Source organism: Equus asinus, chromosome 4, assembly GCF_041296235.1.
Source record: "Equus asinus isolate D_3611 breed Donkey chromosome 4, EquAss-T2T_v2, whole genome shotgun sequence".
Lineage (NCBI taxonomy): Eukaryota > Metazoa > Chordata > Mammalia > Perissodactyla > Equidae > Equus > Equus asinus.
In genome coordinates, this window is record NC_091793.1 from 133,004,155 (window position 1) to 133,026,327 (window position 22,173).

The 22,173-nt window shown below is 34.5% G+C and overlaps 1 protein-coding gene across 3 annotated transcripts in view; it reads right to left on the reverse strand.

Annotated features, from left to right (window-relative positions):
- The window catches only part of BOLL (boule homolog, RNA binding protein), a 67,547-nt gene that overhangs the window by 40,457 nt on the left and 4,917 nt on the right, over positions 1-22,173 (reverse strand). For all 3 annotated transcript variants that reach the window (XR_011502961.1, XM_044768512.2, XM_070508294.1), the window contains exons 3-9: positions 20,411-20,502; positions 18,462-18,516; positions 16,589-16,664; positions 13,387-13,514; positions 11,303-11,374; positions 3,212-3,259; positions 2,302-2,430 (exon numbers count right to left, since the gene is read on the reverse strand). Coding sequence is in view for 2 of the 3 variants with exons in the window: in XM_044768512.2 (XP_044624447.1) it covers positions 2,302-2,430; positions 3,212-3,259; positions 11,303-11,374; positions 13,387-13,514; positions 16,589-16,664; positions 18,462-18,516; positions 20,411-20,502 (600 nt within the window). In the remaining variant the exon portion in view is untranslated. The remainder of the gene's footprint in view (positions 1-2,301; positions 2,431-3,211; positions 3,260-11,302; positions 11,375-13,386; positions 13,515-16,588; positions 16,665-18,461; positions 18,517-20,410; positions 20,503-22,173) is intronic.

The window sequence follows — 22,173 nt, forward strand, 5'->3', positions numbered from 1 at the left end:
CATTTATAGACAATGATGAAAGCAAAGTGGCAGGCAGAGCCTGGGACAAAAAAGAAGACAAAAGTAAAACAGAGATGAAAGCCTCGTTAGTCATAATAAAAAGTAGACTAAACACAATGAAAAATACAGTCATATTTGCCTTGAAAAAGCATATAAAACATAAAAAAGTACCATGATAAAAAAATTACCTGAGAGATGACAGATATGAAAGACAAAAAGAGATCTAACATATGCGTAATTGGTATTCTTGAAGAAGAAACAGAACAGAAATAAAATTTTCTTTTGCAAAGCTCTAACAAGAAAAAAGAAACCCTGGAATAAAAACTAGTCTGAAAATCACAAGGGCAAATTGTGTTCCAGGAAAAATATTACAAAGACTGATAAATTCCAGGATGTATCCTGGTAAAGTGATTTCAACCTAAGATAGACTTTTCAGGCATGTAGGAAGAAAAAGCAAATTTTGTACAAGGGGAAAATCAGGCTGGCTTCAAACTTCTTCACAGCTACACTCAACACCAGAAAAGAGTAGACTAGAAGTGCTGAGAGAAAAAAGTATTGTTATGGGTTGAAACGTGTTCCCTCAAAACTTATATGTTGAAGTCTTAACTTCAGTATGTCAGGGTGTGACCTTATTTGGAGACAGGTTCTTTACAGAAGTTATTAAGTTAAAGTACAGTCATTAGGGGGGAACTTAATCCATTATGACTAGTATCCATATATAAATGGGAAATTTGGACATAGAGACAGGAAAGGGAACGTGAAAACACAGGAGAAGATGGCTATCTACAGGCCAAGAGGAGAGGCCTGGAACAGATCCTTTCTTCACAGCTCTTAGATGGAACCAATCCTGCCAAACCTTGATCTTGGACTTCTAGCCTCCAGAACTGAGACAATAAACTTCTGTTGTTTAAGTCACCCAAGTTTGTGGTACTTTGTTTCAACAGCCTTAGCAAATGAATACAAGTATGATTCAGCTATTTTATAGCTAGTCTTACTTGCTTTCAGATTTATAGACAACAAACATGTTGAACAAACAGGCAAGTAAGAACTCAGGGAGTGTAGCATCCATAGCCTTCTTTAACAAAGAGTACTTGCAGATTCAGTCAATCAAGTGATAAATGGAGGGTGAGATGAGGAAGGGAGAAATTCAGTAAAAGTACTAATAGTAAACATTAAGATCAAACTGTAGGGGGCTGGCCCTGTGGCACAGTGGTTAAGTTCAGGGTGCTCTGCATTGGCGGCCCAGATTTGCAGGTTTGGATCCTGGGTGCAGACCTACAGCACTTGTCAGCCATGCTGTGGTGGTGAGTCACATACAAAAAATAGAGGAAGACTGGCACAAGCGTTAGGTCAGGGGAAATCTTCCTCAGGAAAAAAAAAGATCCAACCGTGGAAATTACTGTTCCAGAACAAAATTATAATGTTATAAACTTTAGCAATATAAAAAAATTACAATAAACTCAAATTGAGAGGTGGGTGCTAATTTCCTAATCTTTCACAACACTGACTTTAAATATACTACATACAGTTCCTGGCACATAGATGGTGAGGTTATTAATAATGGTTCAGGAATATAATTTAAAGACACGAAAGATGATAGATATAATTTGTAGCTATAAAATAAATTTGATTTACATTTTTGAAGGAAGAATATTCTTTTAGGTTTTTTTCTTCTTTGACAACTTTTATATGCTTTCAATTGACAGAATGTTAGCAACAATATAGATTGACAGGCAAATCAGAGGAAGTAGAAGCACTTGGTATCTTACTCTTTCAAAAAGACTGAGTCAGGGATTAGTCTAGTACAGTGAACAGTTGACTTTAGAAATGGTTCAGAACTAGTTAGTGAAGAAATCTAAGATCTAGCATTCTTAGATATAAAAAGAGGAAACTCCATGAATAAATCAAAGAAAACCTAAGATGTGCAGCTTCAATGAGAGTCTTGAACAAATATTTTTAGAAAAGAAAAAGAAATAAATGTTAAGATGAGGTAATCATAGGGGCTGGCCCCATGGCCGAGTGGTTAAGTTCGCCGGCTCCGCTTCAGTGGCCCAGGGTTTTGGTGGTTCGGTTCCTGGGTGCGGACCCAGCACTGCTCATCAAGCCATACTGAGGTGGTGTCACACACAGCAGATCCAGAAGGACCTACAACTGGAATATACAACTATGTACTAGGGGGTTTTGGGGAGAAGAAGAAAAAAAAAGAAAAAATGATTGGCAACAGATGGTAGCTCAGGTGCCAATCTTAAAAAAAAAAAGATGAGATACTTATAGATAAATTACTTTTAGACTAATACATACCTCTGCAACTGAAGCTTCCATCAGAGACAGTGGAGGAGGAACACATCCACCATCTTGTGCAATTTCCATTGGTTGATAAATAACCTCAGAAGGTTGCAGGTATAAGAACGGAGCAGAAGAGGCAGGAGACTAAAACACAAAACCATATTTCTATTTCAAATGTGATTAGTTATTTCAATTAAACCAAATGATTACCCAACAAATGAAAGAAATATTTGTTTCATATTTTCCTAACTTTCTTTTTCAGGGATGGTACAGAAGTATCTTAGAAGCAAACTAGGATCTCTGGATTGTTATAAATTCCAGTTGTGTAGATGTCATTAAAGAACTTTATCACCAGTAAGTACTAAAAGTTCTTAGTGCTTCAGAACCTCATATGTAAATTCAGATAACAATTATATTAAGATCACTGTTAAAGGTTATAATAATATAAGCTATAGTATATTGCATAAGCATCTATCCTCAGTTTTGTGACTTCCCAGGGAGGTGGGAAATGTCATTAAACAATCTTTTTCGTGGTACACTATTTGTTATTGAAAGTTGGGAGATGAAATACTTATTTAGGAGCATAAATCAAACTGAAGCAAAATCTGAAGCTAGAAAAATGCTAAATTTTCCAATAATACTAATTGTAAAAATAATTTTTCATGTTTATATAGCACTCATTTATAAAATGCTTTCACTTATACAATCTCATTTGATATTCACAAAAATCATGTGAGGAAACTTACAAAGGTATAGTATCATCACTTCCATTTTACAAATAAGGAAGCTGAGAAATACAGTGATTCAACAAACTGCCAAAGGCATCACAGTTAATAAATAGAAGACGAAGGTCTCAAATCTAGTTCTCCTGACTTTAATATTTATGCAGTCCTCACAAAAACACAATGAAAAAGCTAATATTTACCTGAGGAACACCCCACTGCCACTGTCCTGGTAGACATTGTGCAGGGGCCTAAAATGAAAAAAAAATAACACAGATTATAAACAAGGGTTAAAACTGGTTATCTATATGCAGAAAGTTGAAGCTGGACCCCTAGACCTCAAATCATATACAAAAATAACTCAAAATAGATCAAAGACCCAAATGTTAAGAGCTAAAACTATATGACTACTAGAAGAAAACATAGGTGTAAATCTTTGTGAATTAGGCAGTTTTTAAAATTATGACACCAAAAGCACAAGCAACAAAGCAATGAAAGAAAAAAGAGATAAAGTGGACTTTAACAAAATTATAAACTTTTGTGCTGCAAGGGACACCATGAAGGATGTGAAAATAAACCCACAGGATGAGAGAAAATATTTACAGATTATATATTTGATAAGGAACTTGTATGTAGAATATATAAATAACTCTTATAACTTAATAATAAAAAGACAAGTAACCCAATTTAAAAATGGGTAAGGGATATGAATAGCATTTCTCCAAGGAAGATATATAAAAAAGGCAAATAAGCATATGAAAAGATATTCAACATTATTAGCCTCAGGTTATGGAAATCAAAACTACAATGTGATACCACTTCACATCCACTAGGATGGCTATAATCAAAAAGGTAGATGATGAGTGTTGGCAAGGATGTGGAGAAATTAGAACCCTCATAAACTGATGGGAGTGTAAAATGGTACAGCATTTTGGAAATCGATATGACATGTCCTCAAAAGGTTAAACACAGAGATACCATATAACTCAGCAATTCTACCCCTAGATATAAGATCTAAGAGAAATGAAAAGATGTCCACAGAAAAACTTGTACATGAACGTTAAGAGCAGAATTACTTATAACAACTAAAAAGTGGAAACATCCCAAATGTCCATCATCTGATGAATGGACAAACAACACGTGGTATATATCCATATAAATGAATATTATTCAGCCATAAAAAGGAATGAAGTACTGATACATGTCACCATATGGATAAACCTTGAAAACATTATGCTCTGTGAAAGAAGCCAGTCACAAAAGACCATATAATGTAGATTCCATTTATATGAAATGTCCAGAACAGGCAAATCTATAAACACAGAAAGTGGATTACTGGCTGCCTAGGGCTGGGGGTAGGGGAAAGAGGAGCAATTGCTACCACGTAAGGTTTTTTTTTGGGGGGGGTGATTAAAATATTCTAAAATTGACTGGTGTTATTTGCACAATTCTGTGAATTTAGTAAAAACCACTCCATCGTACATTTTAAACAGGTGAGGTGTATGGTATGTAAACTCTATCTAAATAAAGCTGTTATTTTAAAAAAGATGGTCAAATTACTTAAGGTACTTATTGTAAGATGACCATATAAAAGATAGACTTTTTTTTTTTTTAAAAGATTTTATTTTTTCCTTTTTCTTCCCAAAGCCCCCCGGTACATAGTTGTGTATTCTTCGTTGTGGGTTCCTCTAGTTGTGACATGTGGGACGCTGCCTCAGTGTGGTCTGATGAGCAAGTGCCATGTCCGCACCCAGGATTCGAACCAACGAAACACTGGGCTGCCTGCAGCGGAGCGCGCGAACTTAACCACTCGGCCACGGGGCCAGCCCCTAAAAGATAGACTTTTTATTTCTTAAATTAGCTGTATTATTTCTTGATAATAAATGTTGTATCTTTATGTATTTTCCATTTTTTACAATATTTTTATTTATTTATTATTTATTTTTTGAGGAAGATTAGCCTTGAGCTAACATCTGCTGGCAATCCTCCTCTTTTTGCTGAGGAAGACTGGCCCTGAGCTAACATCCATGCCCATCTTCCTCTATGTTCTATGTGGGACGCCCACCACAGTGTGGCTTGCCAAGCAGTGCCATGTCTGCACCCAGAATCCAAACTGGTGAACCCCAGGCCACTGAAGTAGAATGTGCGCACTTAACCGCTGTGCCACTGGGCTGGCGCCTCCATTTTTAATAAAGTCTTTTTTCATTATTAAAGTCAAAAAACAAAAAGAAAAGAAAAAGAAGACCCCATGGATCTACCATCTAAACTAAATCACTATTAATTTAGTGCTGACCACTTCAACTGCTAATGGATAATATCATTACACTATACTGATGAACAAGATAACATGAAGTCTATGTTCTGCATACTATACTATTCAAAAAGGCAGTATAATGTATAATCTCTTAAGAAAATATTTTAATAAAAAATCTGAAATAAAATGATTTATATGTAGATTTATCAGATAAATGAAAACACTATCTATGAAGTGAGAAATACGAAGGAGATAAATACTAATTAAAATATGCCATTAACTGATCTAACAAAAACTGATAAAGCTACCAATCTTAGAATTTGTAAAAAGAAAGAGCAAGGGAAGATTCTTATTCAAGTGGCCATTTTAAGGGCAGAATGATGATGAATACACAACTGAAAAGAAATGTGAAGTGAAATTATTTCTTACACTGCAAAATATTATGTTACAAATCGGTACCAAAATCTTTCCTGAGTATATCTAGGTAACATATTTCCAATTTTATAATTTGTCAAGTGGAAAACCAAAGTATAAACTTAAACTGCATTAGAAACTGTTGAGAATAAATCTGATATGGCAAGTGAGCTATAGCTGTATATAATCAATTAATGAAGGAGGAGCTGGGCTCAATAAAGCATAAGCAGAAAGCAACCTTATTCTTTCTCATCCCTGCCAATTTTAATTGTGGTAACATTGGTTTATAATATTACATAAATTTGAGGTGTACATCATTATATTTCTATTCCTTTGTAGATTACATCATGTTCATCACCCAAAGACTAATTATAATCCATCACCATACACACGTGCCTAATCACCCCATCACCCTGCTCCCTCTGCCCTTCCCCTCTGGTAGCCACCAATCCAATCTCTGTCTCTATGTGTTTGTTTCTGTTTGTTTTCACCTTCTATTTACGAGTGATACACAGTATGTGACTTTCTCCCTCTGACTTACTTCACTTAGCATAATACCTGTAAGGTCCATCCATGTTGTCACAAATGGCCAGATTTCATCGTTTTTTATGGCTGAGTAATATTCCATTATGTATATATATCACATCTTCTTTATCCATTCATCCCTTGATGGGCACCTAGGTTGCTCCCAAGTCTTGTCTATTGAGAATAATGCCGCAATGAACATAGGGGTGCGTATATGTTTACACATTCATGTTTTCATATTCTTTGGACAAATATGCAGAGTGGAACAGTTGGATAGTATGGTAGTTCTAGTCTTAATTTTTTTAGAAATCTCCATACTATTTTCCATAGTGGCTGCACCAGTTTGCACTCCCACCAGCAGAGTATGAGAGTTCCCTTTTCTCCACATCCTCTCCAACATTTATTTCCTGTCTTGTTAATTATAGGCATTCTGATGGGCATGAGGTGATATCTCATTGTAGTTTGATTTGCATTTCCCTGATAATTAGTGATGTTGAGTATCTTTTCATGTGCCTGTTGGTCATCTGTAAATCTTCTTTGGAGAAATGTCTGTGTAGATCTTCTGCCCATTTTTAAATTGGGTTGTTAGGTTTTTGTTGTTGAGATCTATTAGTTCTTTATGTATTTTGGATATTAACCCCTCATCCAATATATGGTTTGCAAATATCTTGTCTCAATTGTTAGGATGTCTTTTCATTTTGTTGATGGTTTCCTTTGCTGTGCAGGAGATTTTTAGTTTGGTATAGTCCCATTTGTTTATTTTTTCTGACCCTTGCCTGGTCAGACATGGTCCTTGAAAATACACTGCTAAGACCAACGTCAATCAGCGTACTGCCTATGTTTTCTTCTAGAAGTTTCATGGTAGCAGGTCTTACATTCAAGTCTTTAATCCACTTTGAGTTAATTTTTGTGTATGATGTAAGATAATGGTCTACTTTCACTCTTTACCATGTGGTTGTCTAGTTTTCCCAACACCGTTTATTGAAGAGACTTTCCTTTCTTCTTTGTATGTTCTTGGCTCCCTTGTCAATAATTAGCCATCTGCAGATGTGTGGGTTTATTTCTGGGCTCTCAATTCCATTCCAGTGATCTGTGTGTCTGTTTTTGTGCTAGTACCATGCTGTTTTGATTACTATAGCTTTGTAGCATATTTTGAAATCCGGAAGTGTGATACCTCCAGCTTTGTTCTTTTTTCTCAAGATTCCTTTGGCTATTTGGGGTCTTTTGTTGTTCCATATAAATTTTAGGATTCTTTGTTCTCTTCCTGTGAAAAATGTTGTTGGAACTTTCATAGGGATTGCACTGAATCTGTAGATTGTTTTAGGAAGTATGGACATTTTAACTATGTTAATTCTTCCAATCCAGGAGCACAGAATATCTTTCCATTTCTCTGTGTCTTCTTCAATTTCTGTCAACAATGTTTTATAGTTTTCAGCATACAGGTCTTTTACTTCTTTGGTTAAATTTATTCTTAGGTATTTTATTCTTTTTGTTGCAACTGTAAATGGGATTGTATTCCTAATTTCTCTTTCTGCTACGTTGTTGTTAGTGTATAGAAATACAACTGATTTTTGAATGTTGATTTTGTATCCTGCAACTTTACCATATTCATTTATTACTTCTAAAAGTTTTTTGGTGGATTCTTTAGGGTTTTCTATATATAAAGTTACGTAATCTGCAAATAGTGACAGTTTCACTTCTTCCTTTCCAATTTGGATCCCTTTTATTTCTTTTTCTTGCCTGACTGCTCCTGCTAGGACTTCCAATACTATGTTAAATAAGGGTGGTGAAAGGGCATTCTTGTCTGTTTCCTGTTCTTAGAGGAATAGCTTTCAGTTTTTCTCCATTGAGAATCATATTAGCTGTAGGTTTGTTATATATTGCCTTTATTATGTTGAGGTACTTTCCTTCTAGACCAATTTTATTCAGTTTTTATCATAAATGGATGCTGTATCTTGTCAAATGCTTTCTCTGCATCTGTGGAGATAATCATGTGATTTTCCTCCTTCTTTTTGTTAACGTGATGTATCACGTTGATTGATTTGCAGATGCAGAACTGTCCCTGCATCCCTGGAATAAATCCCACTAGATCATGATCTATGATCTTTTTAATGTATTGTTGTATTCACTTTGCTAGTATTTTCTTGAGGATTTTTCCATTGATGTTCATCAGTGATATTGGCCTGTAATTTTCTTTTTTTCTGTTGTCCTTGTCTGGTTTTGGTATCAGGGTAACATTGGCCTTCTAGAAGGAGTTAGGAAGCTTCCCCTCCTCTTCAATTTTTTTAAGAGTTTGAGAAGGATACATATTAAGTCTTCTTTCAAAGTTTGGTAGAATTCACCAGGGAAGCCATCTGGTCCCGGACTTTTATTTTTTGGGAGGTTTTTGATTACTATTTTGATCTCCAGTAAGGTGAGTGGTCCATTCAAGTTCTCCATTTCTTCTTGATTCAGTTTTGGAATGTTGTATGATTCTAAGAATTTATCCATTTCCTCTAGATTATCCAATTTGTTGGCATATAGCTTTTCATAGTATTCTCTTATAATCTTTTTTATTTCTGAGGTATCTGTTGTAATTTTTCCTCTTTCATTTCTGATTTTATTTATTTGAACCTTCTATTTTTTCTTGGTGAGTCTAGCTAAAGACTGTCAATTTTGTTTACCTTTTCAAAGAACCAGCTCTTAGCTTCATTGATTTTTTTCTATTGTCATTTTAGTCTCTGTTTCATTTATTTCTGCGCTGATTTTTATTATTTCCTTCCTTTTACTGATTTGGGGCTTTGTTTGTTCTTCTTTTTCCAGTTCCTTTAGGTGTACTGTTAGATTGTTTATTTGAGATTTTTCTTGTTTGTTGGGGTAGGCCTGTTTTGCTACAGACTTCCCTCTTAAAACCACTTTTGCTGTATCCCATAAATTTTGGCATGTCGTATTTTCATTTTCATTTGTCTCCAGGTATTTTTTGATTTCTCCTTTGATTTCTTCATTGACCCAACTGTTGTTCAGTAGCATTTTGTTTAATTTCCACATATTTGTGGCTTTTCCGATTTTCTTCCTGTAGTTGACTTCTAGTTTCATACCATTGTGGTTAGAAAAGATGCTTGGGGGGCTGGCCCCGTGGCCGAGCGGTTGGGTTCGCGCGCTCCACTGTAGGCGGCCCAGTGTTTTCTTGGTTCGAGTCCTGGGCGTGGACATGACACTGCTCATCAGGCCATGCTGGGGCGGCGTCCCACGTGCCACAACTGGAAGGACCCACAACGAAGAATATACAACTATGTACCGGGGGGCTTTGGGGAGAAAAAGGGAAAAAATAAAATCTTTAAAAAAAAAAAAAAGAAAAGATGCTTGGTATTATCTCAATCTTCTTAAATTTACTGAGACTTGTTTTGTGACCTAATATGTGATCTATCGTGGAGAATGTTCTATGTGGATTTGAAAAGAATGTGTATTCTATCCCTCCCACTTTAAAAGCACCGTGTTGAGCTGTTCTTCCTTGCCCCTGGATAAAAATTTAGGACGGATCACTTTATAGGGTGTGGCAGATTCCAAATAACTCTTTAGTTAGGTACTTTACTAGATTTTTTGGTGGTTTCCCTGCTGAAAACTTCTGACTGCAATTCTAGCCCTTGATTGTAGAAGTCCACTTCACACAGATTCTTTGTTTACCGGGATCACCTTAAAGTTTTTTGGAAAGAGTCTTTTCTGTGTGGCTCACATCTTGCTCTTGGGAAACAAACTTTTGCTTGCTGTGACTAGAAGTTAAACACATTCCCACTGTAGCCTTCTCTCATAGCTCTGCTTTCATAGACCACTCCAGCTTCTTCTTTGGACTTTTTTAGGAGAAGTCAGGTCCAAGTGGTACCATCTCACAAATTTCACAAGATAAATATGAAGCTCTCTTAGTCATTTTCTGAAGTCCTCTTCACTTGATTAAGGAGAAGGGAAAATGCTATAGCATTCTAATAACTCTCTTGTTAAAGAAAGCCTCATTACCTACCAATCTCCCTTGTCAAGTTCATCCTCCTCCCATATCTGCTCAAAGTGGGCACTGACCTAAGGGTCCCCAAACCAGTTTCACAATTTTTGGCTTGTCATGTTAAATAGTCTGGTACCTAATGTTCTGTCTTTGGAGACTCTGCTGAAATTCTGAAGCAGCTGAGGAAAAGTCATGCTACATACATATTTTTAAAAAATACCATTAAGTTACTTTCATTTTTAGTACATGAAGGAAACACTTCAGACAGTTTGATATTTAGCACGGTAACAGAATTTAAAAATAAATGACCTCCCCAAAACACAGTCTAATACTATAAAGAATTCCAGTAACTGTAACATTTCACGTGGGTCTATTTTGAAAGGTCATAAAGAAAAGAAAAAAGAAAGAGAAATAAATTCTCTTCCACTATTCCAGAGGTATGAAAGAATGTGATTTTATTTGTGAATGTTATAGCCCAGAGGTTGGCAAACTTTCTGTAAAGGGCCGGAGGGTAAATATGCTAGCGCAGGCCATAATATCTCTGTTCCAACTACCCAATTCTGCCACTGTAGCACAAAAGCAGCCATAGCCCATATGTAAACAAATATGGCTATGTTCTAATTATACTTCATTTACAAAAACCAAAATGGTCTGGCATTATGGTTCACTTATCCCCAGTCTCCCACAAGTATTAATGAAAAGAGAGTGCTGGTTAACTAAGAGAGGTTGTTATAATATAAACCACAATATATTACTTATTTTAATATATGTTATATTAAATGTATTAAGAAGAAACTGACATAATGTTAACAGTAACAATAAAAAATCAGCCTGTGGTCCAATATCTGTATCCTACTTTGGGTATTACTTCTAAAGACTTTCTAGATTAAATGTTAGCCAAGAGAGCAAAACTGACCTCATTACATTTGGTAAAAGGAAGCAAAGAATCCATCTTCTTGCGTGACATTGTTTAGTTCCCTCATAAAAAAAGAAAAAAAACCACTGCTATCACGGCTTAACTATCTCTTTTTAATTACTAGAGTATTTGCATGAGAAAGAACAGAATGAAAGTTACCCAAAAAAGCAGTGAAAGTATCAAAAGGATTTTCATTGTAATTTAATGTTTACCTGGTAGTGATACGCAGGTTGCTGATAAACAGGCTGAGCTACCATCACTGGGGAACTAGATACAGAACGTGACTATGAGAGGAAAGGAAAATAGAAAAATTATTTTAGGCAAAATTATTTAAAATAGTTTATAATAAAATTTATCTTGAATTGTTTCCTAAACCCAGTCAAATTATGGTTTACAATTGGAAATGTCATTTTTCCACCTCTTGATATTATTACCAACTCCACTTAAGTCTATTAAAATCAACACAGTGTTCCTACTTCCACGTGGTTTCGTTTCCACAGTAATGCTAAAAAGACAATCACCTGAAAAGTTGCTTTTAGTCCAAAGATTATGAAAATATAGTTCTAAGAGAATATTTAGAGGAAAATAGCAGCTGGACTTACAGCGACACTGCCTATTTCCATTGTGGAGACCAGCGGTAGTTAATGTTTACACAGTAGTTAGAACTGAACGAATAATTATATCTGATTTTGCCGCTAAAAATCTAGTAAAGGGTTGACATATCATGGACAAAACGGAGTTCTTATGAACTGTTAGCTAAAGTGTAAACTGGTATACTCTGGAAAGGTCTTTGGCAATACCTAGTCAAAGACGTGTATACTCTATGAATGTGAAATTCTACTTCCACGCATACATCGTAGCCAAGACCAAGGTAGGGGAACAAAAATTTTCCAGCGGCGCATGGGCATGAACAGGTTTAAGAGTTCAGATCCTAAATTTCCTGTGTACTCCTTCCTGATTTGATCTGTCTGTGAATGTGTCTGTGTACTATTGATTCTTCTTTTCAAAACTCCCCTCTCAGAATTACCCTTTTCCTTCATTATGAAAAGCACACTTCTCACTCATTCTGGATCCTGCTATAATGGTTTGTTCTGGAATGGAAACACCAACAGAGCATCAAATAGACAATTCAAGAAGGCAATGCCCTTGAAAAATAGGACAGAGCAAACCAAAAAGAGCTTGTACAGGAAATATTAAAGTGGAGATGGTACCTTATTTCATCCAGGAAGCAAAATAAATTACATCATGGTCACAGGGATACACATGAACTCATTTATTTGAACTTAAAATTAAAGTCAGAATTTTCTAATAGAAACTAAGTTTTATTTGATTGATTAATTTTATTTGGTTGACTAGTTTTGTTAACTGAGTTATAGAGCAGACATTTTCCATTCTTTTTTTTTATTGAGCTATAAGTGGCATTTAACATTATATTAGTTTCAGGTGAACAATATAATGATTCGATATATGTATATATTGTGAAATGATAACCATAATGTCTAGTTAACATCCATCACCACACATAGGACATTTTCCATTCTTAAACGAAATCTACAGCTATAAAGTTTTATAAACATATGTCTAAAGCAAATCTACAATATATAATATGCCTCAATTATTTGAAATTATGATAAATTTCAGACCAATTTAAAAATGAGAGTATTCATAATTTTTCATAAAAATTTTAGAGGATATATAAACAAACTTTGAAGACCAGTGTCCTAGACAAACTCTCACACAATACATACAAGATTTGGATGTTTATTGTAGTCTTGATTGTAGGAAAAAACTTAAAATGTCCATCAATAGGGGAATATACACTCATAGAATGGAATATTACAAAATATTAAAATAAGTGGATTATATATCCTAGGATCAACATGGTTTATCTCAAAAATATAACATTGAATAGACAAACCAGATTATTTATATAGTGTTTAAAAAACACCCAAAATAAAACTGTATATTGTTAATATATTGTTTAAGGATACCTACATTTGTAGTAAAAACATATAAAATGGACAGGAAAGATATTCTAGTTCCCTCTGAGGAGGAAAAGAGGGTACAAGAATGGGGGCAAGGAGATTTTATTTGAATTTATCACATTTTATTCCCCCTATTAAAAGAACTTAAATATGGCAAAATGTCAACATGTATTAAATTTGAGTGGTAGCTACATGACTGTTATATTATTATTTGTACTTGTATGTGGTTGAAATATTTCAGAAATAAAATAAATATCTTAAAATAATGTGATAGTAACAGATAGACACTCTTCTAAAATAAAATTACTTACGGGCCAAGGTGGTGGTACAGAAGTTACCTCTGGAGTATGAAAATAAGCAACACCATTATGATAAGTGTAAGGATATCCAGTTGAAGTTGTTAGATACATTGTTCCAGCTGCTGGCATTATACTGGAACCTAAAAGCAAAGATTAAATAACAATAATTGAAATGTTCAATTCAACTTTTAAAAACGGAATTTTTCTTTTTGTTTAAAGATTGGCACCTGAGCTAACAACTGTTGCCAATCTTCTCTTTGTTTTTTTTTCTGCTTTTTCTCCCCAAATCCCACCAGTACAAAGTTCTATGTTTTAGTTGTGGGTTCTTCTAGTTGTGTCACGTGGGACGCCGCCTCAGTGTGGCCTAATGAGTGGAGCCGGGTCCGTGCCCAGGATCCGAACCGGTGAAACCCTGAGCCACCAAAGTGGAGTGTGCGAACTTAACCACTTGGCCATGGGGCCGGCCCCTAAAAATGTAATTTCTGAACATTGGAAAATCTTTATCCTAACATACCTACATAGCTACAGTAAAAATTGAATGTTACAAGTTTTTTTTAAAAAAAATTCCGTATGTTAAAGTATCTTTGAAGTATATATAGTCACGTGTTGCTTAATGACAGGGGTATGTTCTGAGAAATGCGTCATGAGCTGATTTTGTTGTTGTGGGAACATGAGAGTGTACTTACACAAACCTAGATGGTATAGCCTACTACACATTTAGGATATATGGTAGTAATCTTACAGGACTACTGTCATATGTATAGTCTGTCACTGACTGAAACGTCATTATGTAGCGCACGACTATATTTTCAAACTCATTATCTTAGAGCTTATATTAGCCTAAGGTGAATAAAAGAAAAAGAAACAAGTTTAATAAGGAATACTAAAGATTCACCAATTCAGATTTTAATACTAATATAATGAAGAAACAAAGCTTAACAATTTATTTATTTATTTATTTTTCATTTAAAGATTTTATTTTTTTTTTCCTTTTTCTCCCCAAAGTCCCCCAGTACATAGTTGTATATTCTTCATTGTGGGTCCTTCTAGTTGTGGCATGTGGGCCTCTGCCTCAGCGTGGTTTGATGAGCAGTGCCATGTCTGCGCCCAGGATTTGAACCAACGAAACAATGGGCCGCCTGCAGAGGAGCACGTGAACTTAACCACTCAGCCACGGGGCCAGCCCCAAGCTTAACAATCTAGATTATCAGCCAAGTCATTACTTTTACAAATATAAATTATACATCATTTAGAGTTACCTGAAGACTATATAGTGAAGTCCCTAAGACCTTAGTAAGAGCTTTTATTTGTAAAAGGCCAAAGATAACGGAGGCAATGAAGTTGGAGAAAATTCTACTTTCCTGAAGACATTTTGGTTCCACTCTACAAATCCTTTAGATCTATTATCAGCAAATATTCATTCATGCCACGAGTCTCTTTTATTCTCGAATCTCCTTTTGCTACAACTGCTGCTGTTGCAAACGTGACCACAAATCTTCACGTGGCTAGTTTTGGGTCCCCATCTCTTCTCCAAGATTAAGTTATATATACCCGTCCCCCCAAAATAAAAAAATAACATTTTTCCGTTGTCAGGAGGAGACTTTAAAAATTTATATAAGCCAAGTTAGATTAAGTACTCGACCAGCAAGGTTATATAAATTACTGGAAGTGGCAATCCTTCTACCACTATAACAGTGCTTCTCAAAATTTAACATACATTAGAATCACCTAAACACTTTATTAGAATACAAATTCCAAGGCCCCATCTCCAGAGATTTGCATTGAACAAGTCTGGGATAGGGCCTGAGGATTTGCTGACTACGCCACACTGTAAGCAGTAGTAGCCTACCAGTTTAAGCAGCACTACCACTTCTCAGCTTTTATATTTTCACTGCATTTCATCTAGTATTGTTACTGCTTATTCTAGTGGTTCTTAACCCAATCCTTTTGAGAATCTGATGAAAGCCATGGACCCTCTTCTCAGAAATATATACACTCAAATAAAATTTTGCATATAATTCAGGAGGTTCATGGATTTCCCTCCAAAGATCATCAAGGAACCAAAGGCTTATCTGTTAAATAAATAAATTTTGAGTGAATATTATTACAAGACATTAAACTAGGCCCTAGTGATACAGCTAAAAAGGAAAAGAAAAAATTCAACATGCCATGGTCTCTATCTTCATAGAAATTAGGTTCTGGTGGGGAAGACAGTCATTAGCTAATTACACAATTAATTAATTAAATACAATTTTGATAAATACATGAAAAGGTAGTATAGGGTATTAACTGGGTAGTATAGGGTACTATGCTGAACATTTCAATTACATCTAGAGAGAGACTTTAGTAAATATTACATGTGAAAAGTTAACTTACAGTAAAGATGCCTAATTTAATAAATGGGAAGACTGAGAAAAAAAGAAGGGTAGAGTTAAAAGCATTACAGAAATTTGAGGAAGGTACATAACTTAGTCAATTCCTAAAGCTTTAGGAATTGTTCACTCTGATAATTATGACTTATGTGGTTGAATTACAGTACATACTGTGCAAACAGAGTTTCTGAGATTGGCTCTATATTTTCACTTCTAGTATTTTCACTCTAATTTTAAACTACTTTTCTAATTATAAAATTTTCTAATTAGTAAATCTAAATTACTTCTAATTACTTTTAAAATTTTAACTTATATTTTTATCAGATTTTTCCTTTAAAGACGTAACCAGGGGCTGGCCCTGTGGCTCAGTGGTTAAGTTCGTGTGCTGCACTTTGGCGGCCCAGGGTTTCGCTGGATTTGATCCTAGGTGTGGACCTGGCAATGCTCATCAAGCCATGCTGAGGTGGTGTCCCACACAGCTAGAAGGATCTACAACTAGAATATACAACTATGTACTGGGAGCTTTGGGGAGAAGAAGAAGAAAAAAAAAAAGATCGGTAACAGATGTCAGCTCACATGCCAACCTTTAAAAAAAAAAAAAAAGATGTAATTATGCAATATATTTAAGCATTATTATTTATGTAAATTTTTCCCTAGCCCACCTCCAAATCTTATATTAATTAATTTGTGGTAAGAAATATTCATTTGACCACTAACTTTGCTAAAACAACTTTATTAAATGAAAGAAACTTAGTATTTTAATAAGGTTTTATAAAAAGTCTAATATTTCAAAAAAGAACCATGCAAAAACATTGAAAAATACATTAGTTCTCAATACATACGAGGAATCCCTACTTGTTGTTTTCTTATTGCCGGACCAATGTTCAGTTTCTTATCTTTATAATTAAGTTTTTCAGCCTAAAATAAGAAAAAACAAATTATTTCATTATTTTGGCACTATTGTTCATAAAACCAATAAGGAAAAAATAGAAACATTTTCAAAATTCAGACTATAACAGCCTTTGAAAGCAGCAAAACCTAGTGAAAAGGGCAAAGCCTTTGTATTTAAATAGATCTGGATCTGAATCTTAGCCAATGCTTGACTCTAACTCCTTATCTGGAATTCTATTCATGGATCCTGTATTTGGGAATTCACCTATTCACTAAAATTTATTTGTGTCCCCCCATATCAATACTCACTGACAATTTAGTGGTTATTAGCGGACATGAGCAGAGGTGAAAAATATGAGCTGCCTGATTTATTCACAATAGCCCAGACTTGGAAGCAACCTAAGTGCTCAACAACAGATGAATGGATAAAGAAGACGCGATATAAACAATGGAATATTACCATAAAAAAGACAAAATCTTGCCATTTGTGACAACACGGATGGACCTTGAGGTATTATGCCAAGCGAAATAAGTCAGACAGAGAAAGACAAATACCTTATGATTTCATTTGTATGTGGAAGATAGATAAGTAAACACAAAGATATGGAGAGCAGATTGGTGGTTACCAGAGGGAAAGGAGGTGGGTGAAAGGGGTAAAGGAGTACATGTGTACAGGGAGAGCTGGCAACTAGACTTTTGGTGACGAACATGATGCAGTCTACACAGAAGTTGAAATATAATGATGTACACCTAAAATTTATATAATCTTATAAACCAGTGTTACCTCAATAAAAAAAATATATGAGTTGCCCAACACACATGGTCTGAGCTGAGGTCAAACAGGGCTATCTTCTTATTTCAGCTCCTGTGCTGTAAACAAGTGTCCTCTTCATGTTCTGTTGAGTGCCACATTTTTCACATTTCTGTACTTTATGTTGGTGATTTTGCTATTTAAAATAGCCCTCAAGTACAGTGCTGAAGTGCTGGCTAGTGTTTCTAAGGGAAAGAAGACTGTCATGCTTACGGAGAAAATATGGGTTAGATGGGTTTGATTCAGGCATGAGTCATAGTGCTGCTGGCCATGAAGTCAACGTTAATGAACCAACAATATATATTAAATATGATGTCTTTAAACAGAAACACACAAAGTTATGTATTGGTTAGTTGATGAAACTACTGTGACCAGAAGCTTGTAGGAACGTAGTCTTGTATTTCTTTGTGGAGCAGCAGTTGAATATTTGCCAATTCAGTGTTCGTAGTGACTTTACAGAACATAACTACTATGAATAACGAGACTTGACTACATACAATTTAATAATATGCAATTCAAATTCTATTTTTTCCTAAAAAAAATTAAATGTTATGTTTGCCAAATTTAAAGTTATTACACTGAACTGCAGGCTATCGACATTTTCTATGAATACTCTTAGTTTATATAAAGTTTTTCATAGTAGTGAAATAATCTCAGATAACCTCACTCCAGGAATCCATATTTGTAGTGTTTTCAGGAATCCAAAGTGCTATTAACACTTCAGAAAAGATACATCCCCAAGTTCTCATTTTAAGCAAATCAAGTGAAAGTTTACATGACAACTTCATAACCATACTCATGTAACAATCTGGAATTCTTCTGCAGATAAAGTTTGTCTTTAATTTTATTGTTTTGGAGACCAATGTCAATCTTAAGATGAGAAAAGTTAAAAAATTTCCTTTTTAGTAACTGATCATTGTACTGGAACTCTACTATTAAAACAGATACCTTAAAGAATTAGTTTCAAAGAAAGAAGTTCCAAAAATGAAGTTAAATACAACAAAAGATCTTACCTCTTGTAAAATTTTTTGTGCATCTTCTTGTGTTTCAAAAGTGACGAAACCATACCTAAACAAATGTATTAATTATTTTCTTAGGACATCACATTAGCGTTAAGATTTGAAAAAATTTTGTTTTTTAAGAATGGGGCACTGTAGGACTGAGCATTTTTCTATGGTGACCAGCAGGCAAGACTTAGGAGAATCATTCACAACTTACTACTGTCACTTCCTCTTAGAGTCAGGGGACTAAAAGAAAAAAAAAAACAACCCAGGGATTTTAAAATATTTTCAGACCTGAGCTGTTTGGCAGGAAAGTATGAGAGATCCAGGTCTGGTTTACAAATTAGGATGCAATGAATTTCAGTCCAGAGAAATAATCTCCTTCTAAAATAATAGAAGTCTTGCTTAAACAGGAATCAAAGTAGAAAAAAAAACCTTAAAAATTTAAAAATTTCAACAATAAAATTTTTATATTGGTAAATGAGCATATAAACGTGTTATTTACTATTATTAGCACATATAAACTGATAATGTAATTATCAATATACTTCCCAAACAAAATCAATTAAAAATATATATAACCCAGACTTTATATCTGCTTTTTCTATATAATTGTCACTTTCAGAGTATAATTCACATAATGTTCAAGATACAAATACATGACATATGCCATGTCCCACAAGCCAAAATAGGTAAACAAAAAGAAACAAAAGAAATAAAAGGTATATCTCCTCAAAGTATAATTTCTAATTAGTTAACTTAAGGAAACTCGTTTGAATAGTGCTAAATATATTGACTACTATTTTCTTCAGTTCAATCACTGTATTATATACAAAGTTTCTTTTTCTAACAAAGGGATTTTTCTTTTTCTATTTGCCCAAACATTAAACAAGGGTTAAGAAAATACTTCTACACTCAATTTTTTGGTAGAACACATACCCCACCCAGTGGAAAAGGCAAAAAATACAGTTTACATTTCTATGGACATTTTTCAATGATAAAAAATGGATATTACCAAAGTATTGCAAATTCAGTATTAGCCAACCACAAGAGGTACCATCTCACTTCATCCTAATACTGTTTGTCAGTCTGAGGAAGTATCTCATTTGTTTAAAAATAACCTCTCCATAGGAACCCATCTCTTCCAAAGTGCCCACCTGTCATACTTATGTGTTGTCCCCCACTAATAAAATTTTTTATCCACCTCATTGGTCCCTTCTCTTATGCCTATAAATACGTATGTCTTGCCTCTCTTTCAAGAAAACAAACACAATCTTCGTTGATCTCCACTGCCTTACCATTTTCTTTTCTTTAACTCTGCAAACTTCTTAAGTGAATACACTATGTAGACTACCTTTCACTTCTCTGAAATTTGGCTTTTGTATACACCAATCCACTGAAACAGATCTAAGGTCATTAGACATTTCTAGACAAATCCTACTGCTTCCTTCTCAATTTTAATTCTCCTTGATTCAGCAATTAAAAATCATTCTCATTAGAGTCATATTTCTCTGATTAGTCCCCTAAAGAGGTCTCTGAGGCACAATCTACAGACATTCCTCCGTGTCAGCTTTTTTCAAATAAAGCTCTCTCTAGTCTAAAGTAGGATACAATTCCAAAAGTATCTGATTCCTTGAGCTGCTTCCTTAGCTACTGGACATTAGCTACTCAACATTAAGTGCTTGCTACCTAACACTGAATGGTCCCTCAGCCTATGCAAAAATAACTTCCCAGCAAATTAAGGAATATTATAGTGTCCCCCTCCCTCCAAACACACACACACACACACACACATATACACATATGAAACAGAGGAGATCTAAAGGTAGGAGGAAAGAAGAGGGCATGACATTCTCCTTTTAAAAAATGGAACCAAAGTAAGTTAGCATACAAAACCTAGTAATCTAATAAAAATACAATTGTTAATTCTATGTAATTGTTAATTCTATAGTGATACTAACCCTTTGGACACTCCAGCTCTGTCATTTACAATTTTCACTTCTTTTACAGACCCATATTGGGAAAAAAATTTTCTTAGATCATTTTCATTTGTCTAATGGCATAAAAAGAGAACACAAAAATTTTTTTTAGTTGATAAAAGATGAAACAACTCTTATGCTTGTTTTGGAGGCAGAAAAGTTGATCAATAAATAATAATATGGAAATAAGAATGCCTCTCATCATAAAAACAGTGCATGAAACCAATAATTGTTAAAATCAACATAAATACTTTGCTTTATGCAGTAACTATTGTTAAACTATCACATATCAATAAAAATTAAGCTGAACTGTTTAAAACTACAAAGAAAGCTTACCATTTAAAGGAATTCTTATTCTCTAGTTGGCCAGTTTTTAAAAATAATTTGAGTTAGGCATGCTATAACTAAAGTAAGGGCATATTATACTATTGGTCCTTGTGGCTCAGAGAGGCCCACAGTCATGGAAGTGGAAATAGGTTATGTTGGCCCACACCAGTCACTCTACCTTAATCAGCATTGTCTCCAGGAAGAGTAAGATCTTAGGAAAGAAATATATTTCCAAAGCACTTGAACTCAATTTGTGATAACAATGAAGCAGCTACAAGATTTAAAGTGTTTAGCTGCTTTATTTGTACTCGATATACATTTCAGCTAAATACAGACATTATGATAATATTCAAAATAAAAACTTGAGTCGTAATTAGACTATAATGTACAAGATGTCTACAAAGATAGTTTTGGCATATCTGGTTTTAATTGAAATAGTCTCATAAAAGACTCATATCACCTTTTCCTAAAGTATTCACACTAAATTCATTGTAATTTCATTTTATGGTTCAGCTGTGATGGCCACAAGAGGAACTCTAAATATCCCTAGAAAAAAATTTCCTTTATATACATAGGAAAAGACATGCTTAACAGTAGAGGTATGCCTCGGGTTCCTCACTACTTATAGACACTATTGGTTTTTCATTGGTAACTAAAGCCTATTAAATTGGATGATGACAATACTGAGTTAATCTAAGAATAACTGAATGCCTCTTATTTCAATAAACACACAATGGAATCAATGCCAGGATAAGGACTTCTATTAGGGATTTGAAAACAAATTAATTCAAACTATTCTCTGGCAGAAGAATCACTAGCTCAGTTTTGCAGCTCCACTTCTCCACTGAAAAGTAAGGAACAGAAAGTCAAGATGATTAAATATTAAGAGGGATGGGCTGTAAGCTTCTAAAAAGAAGTGTTTTTAAAAGATGGAGACTGCTTGCTCCTCCAGTAAACTATTTCCTTGCTGGCATTTATCTGTAGTTTGGGAAAAGGTACAAGAAAGGGAACGGCAGCAGTTACCTTAAAGCTATAAGTGCATTGTAACAATGGTTCCCCAAAGTTCATTTTGTGGCTGATAGGCAGTAACCTAGAATAACCTAGCCATAGAAATGTTTACATTTATTGATGACTTATTTAAAAAATATACTAAGCTACTGTAATATAAATAAATTCTGAACAAGAATACTTAACTTGAATATTTATGGTCGGTCATTAATATTTTCCACAGAAACAGAAAATCTTTTAAAAAATAAGCATTTCATAAGAAATCATTTTTGTTACTTTATTTTTAGTGAACCAATCACATACTTGCTTACGACTCATTATTTTGACAACATTAAGTGTAACATTTCTCTTGAGCAGGAAAAAAATAATTCCATCCAAATTGTGACAGATTATTATAGGGAAATGACGAG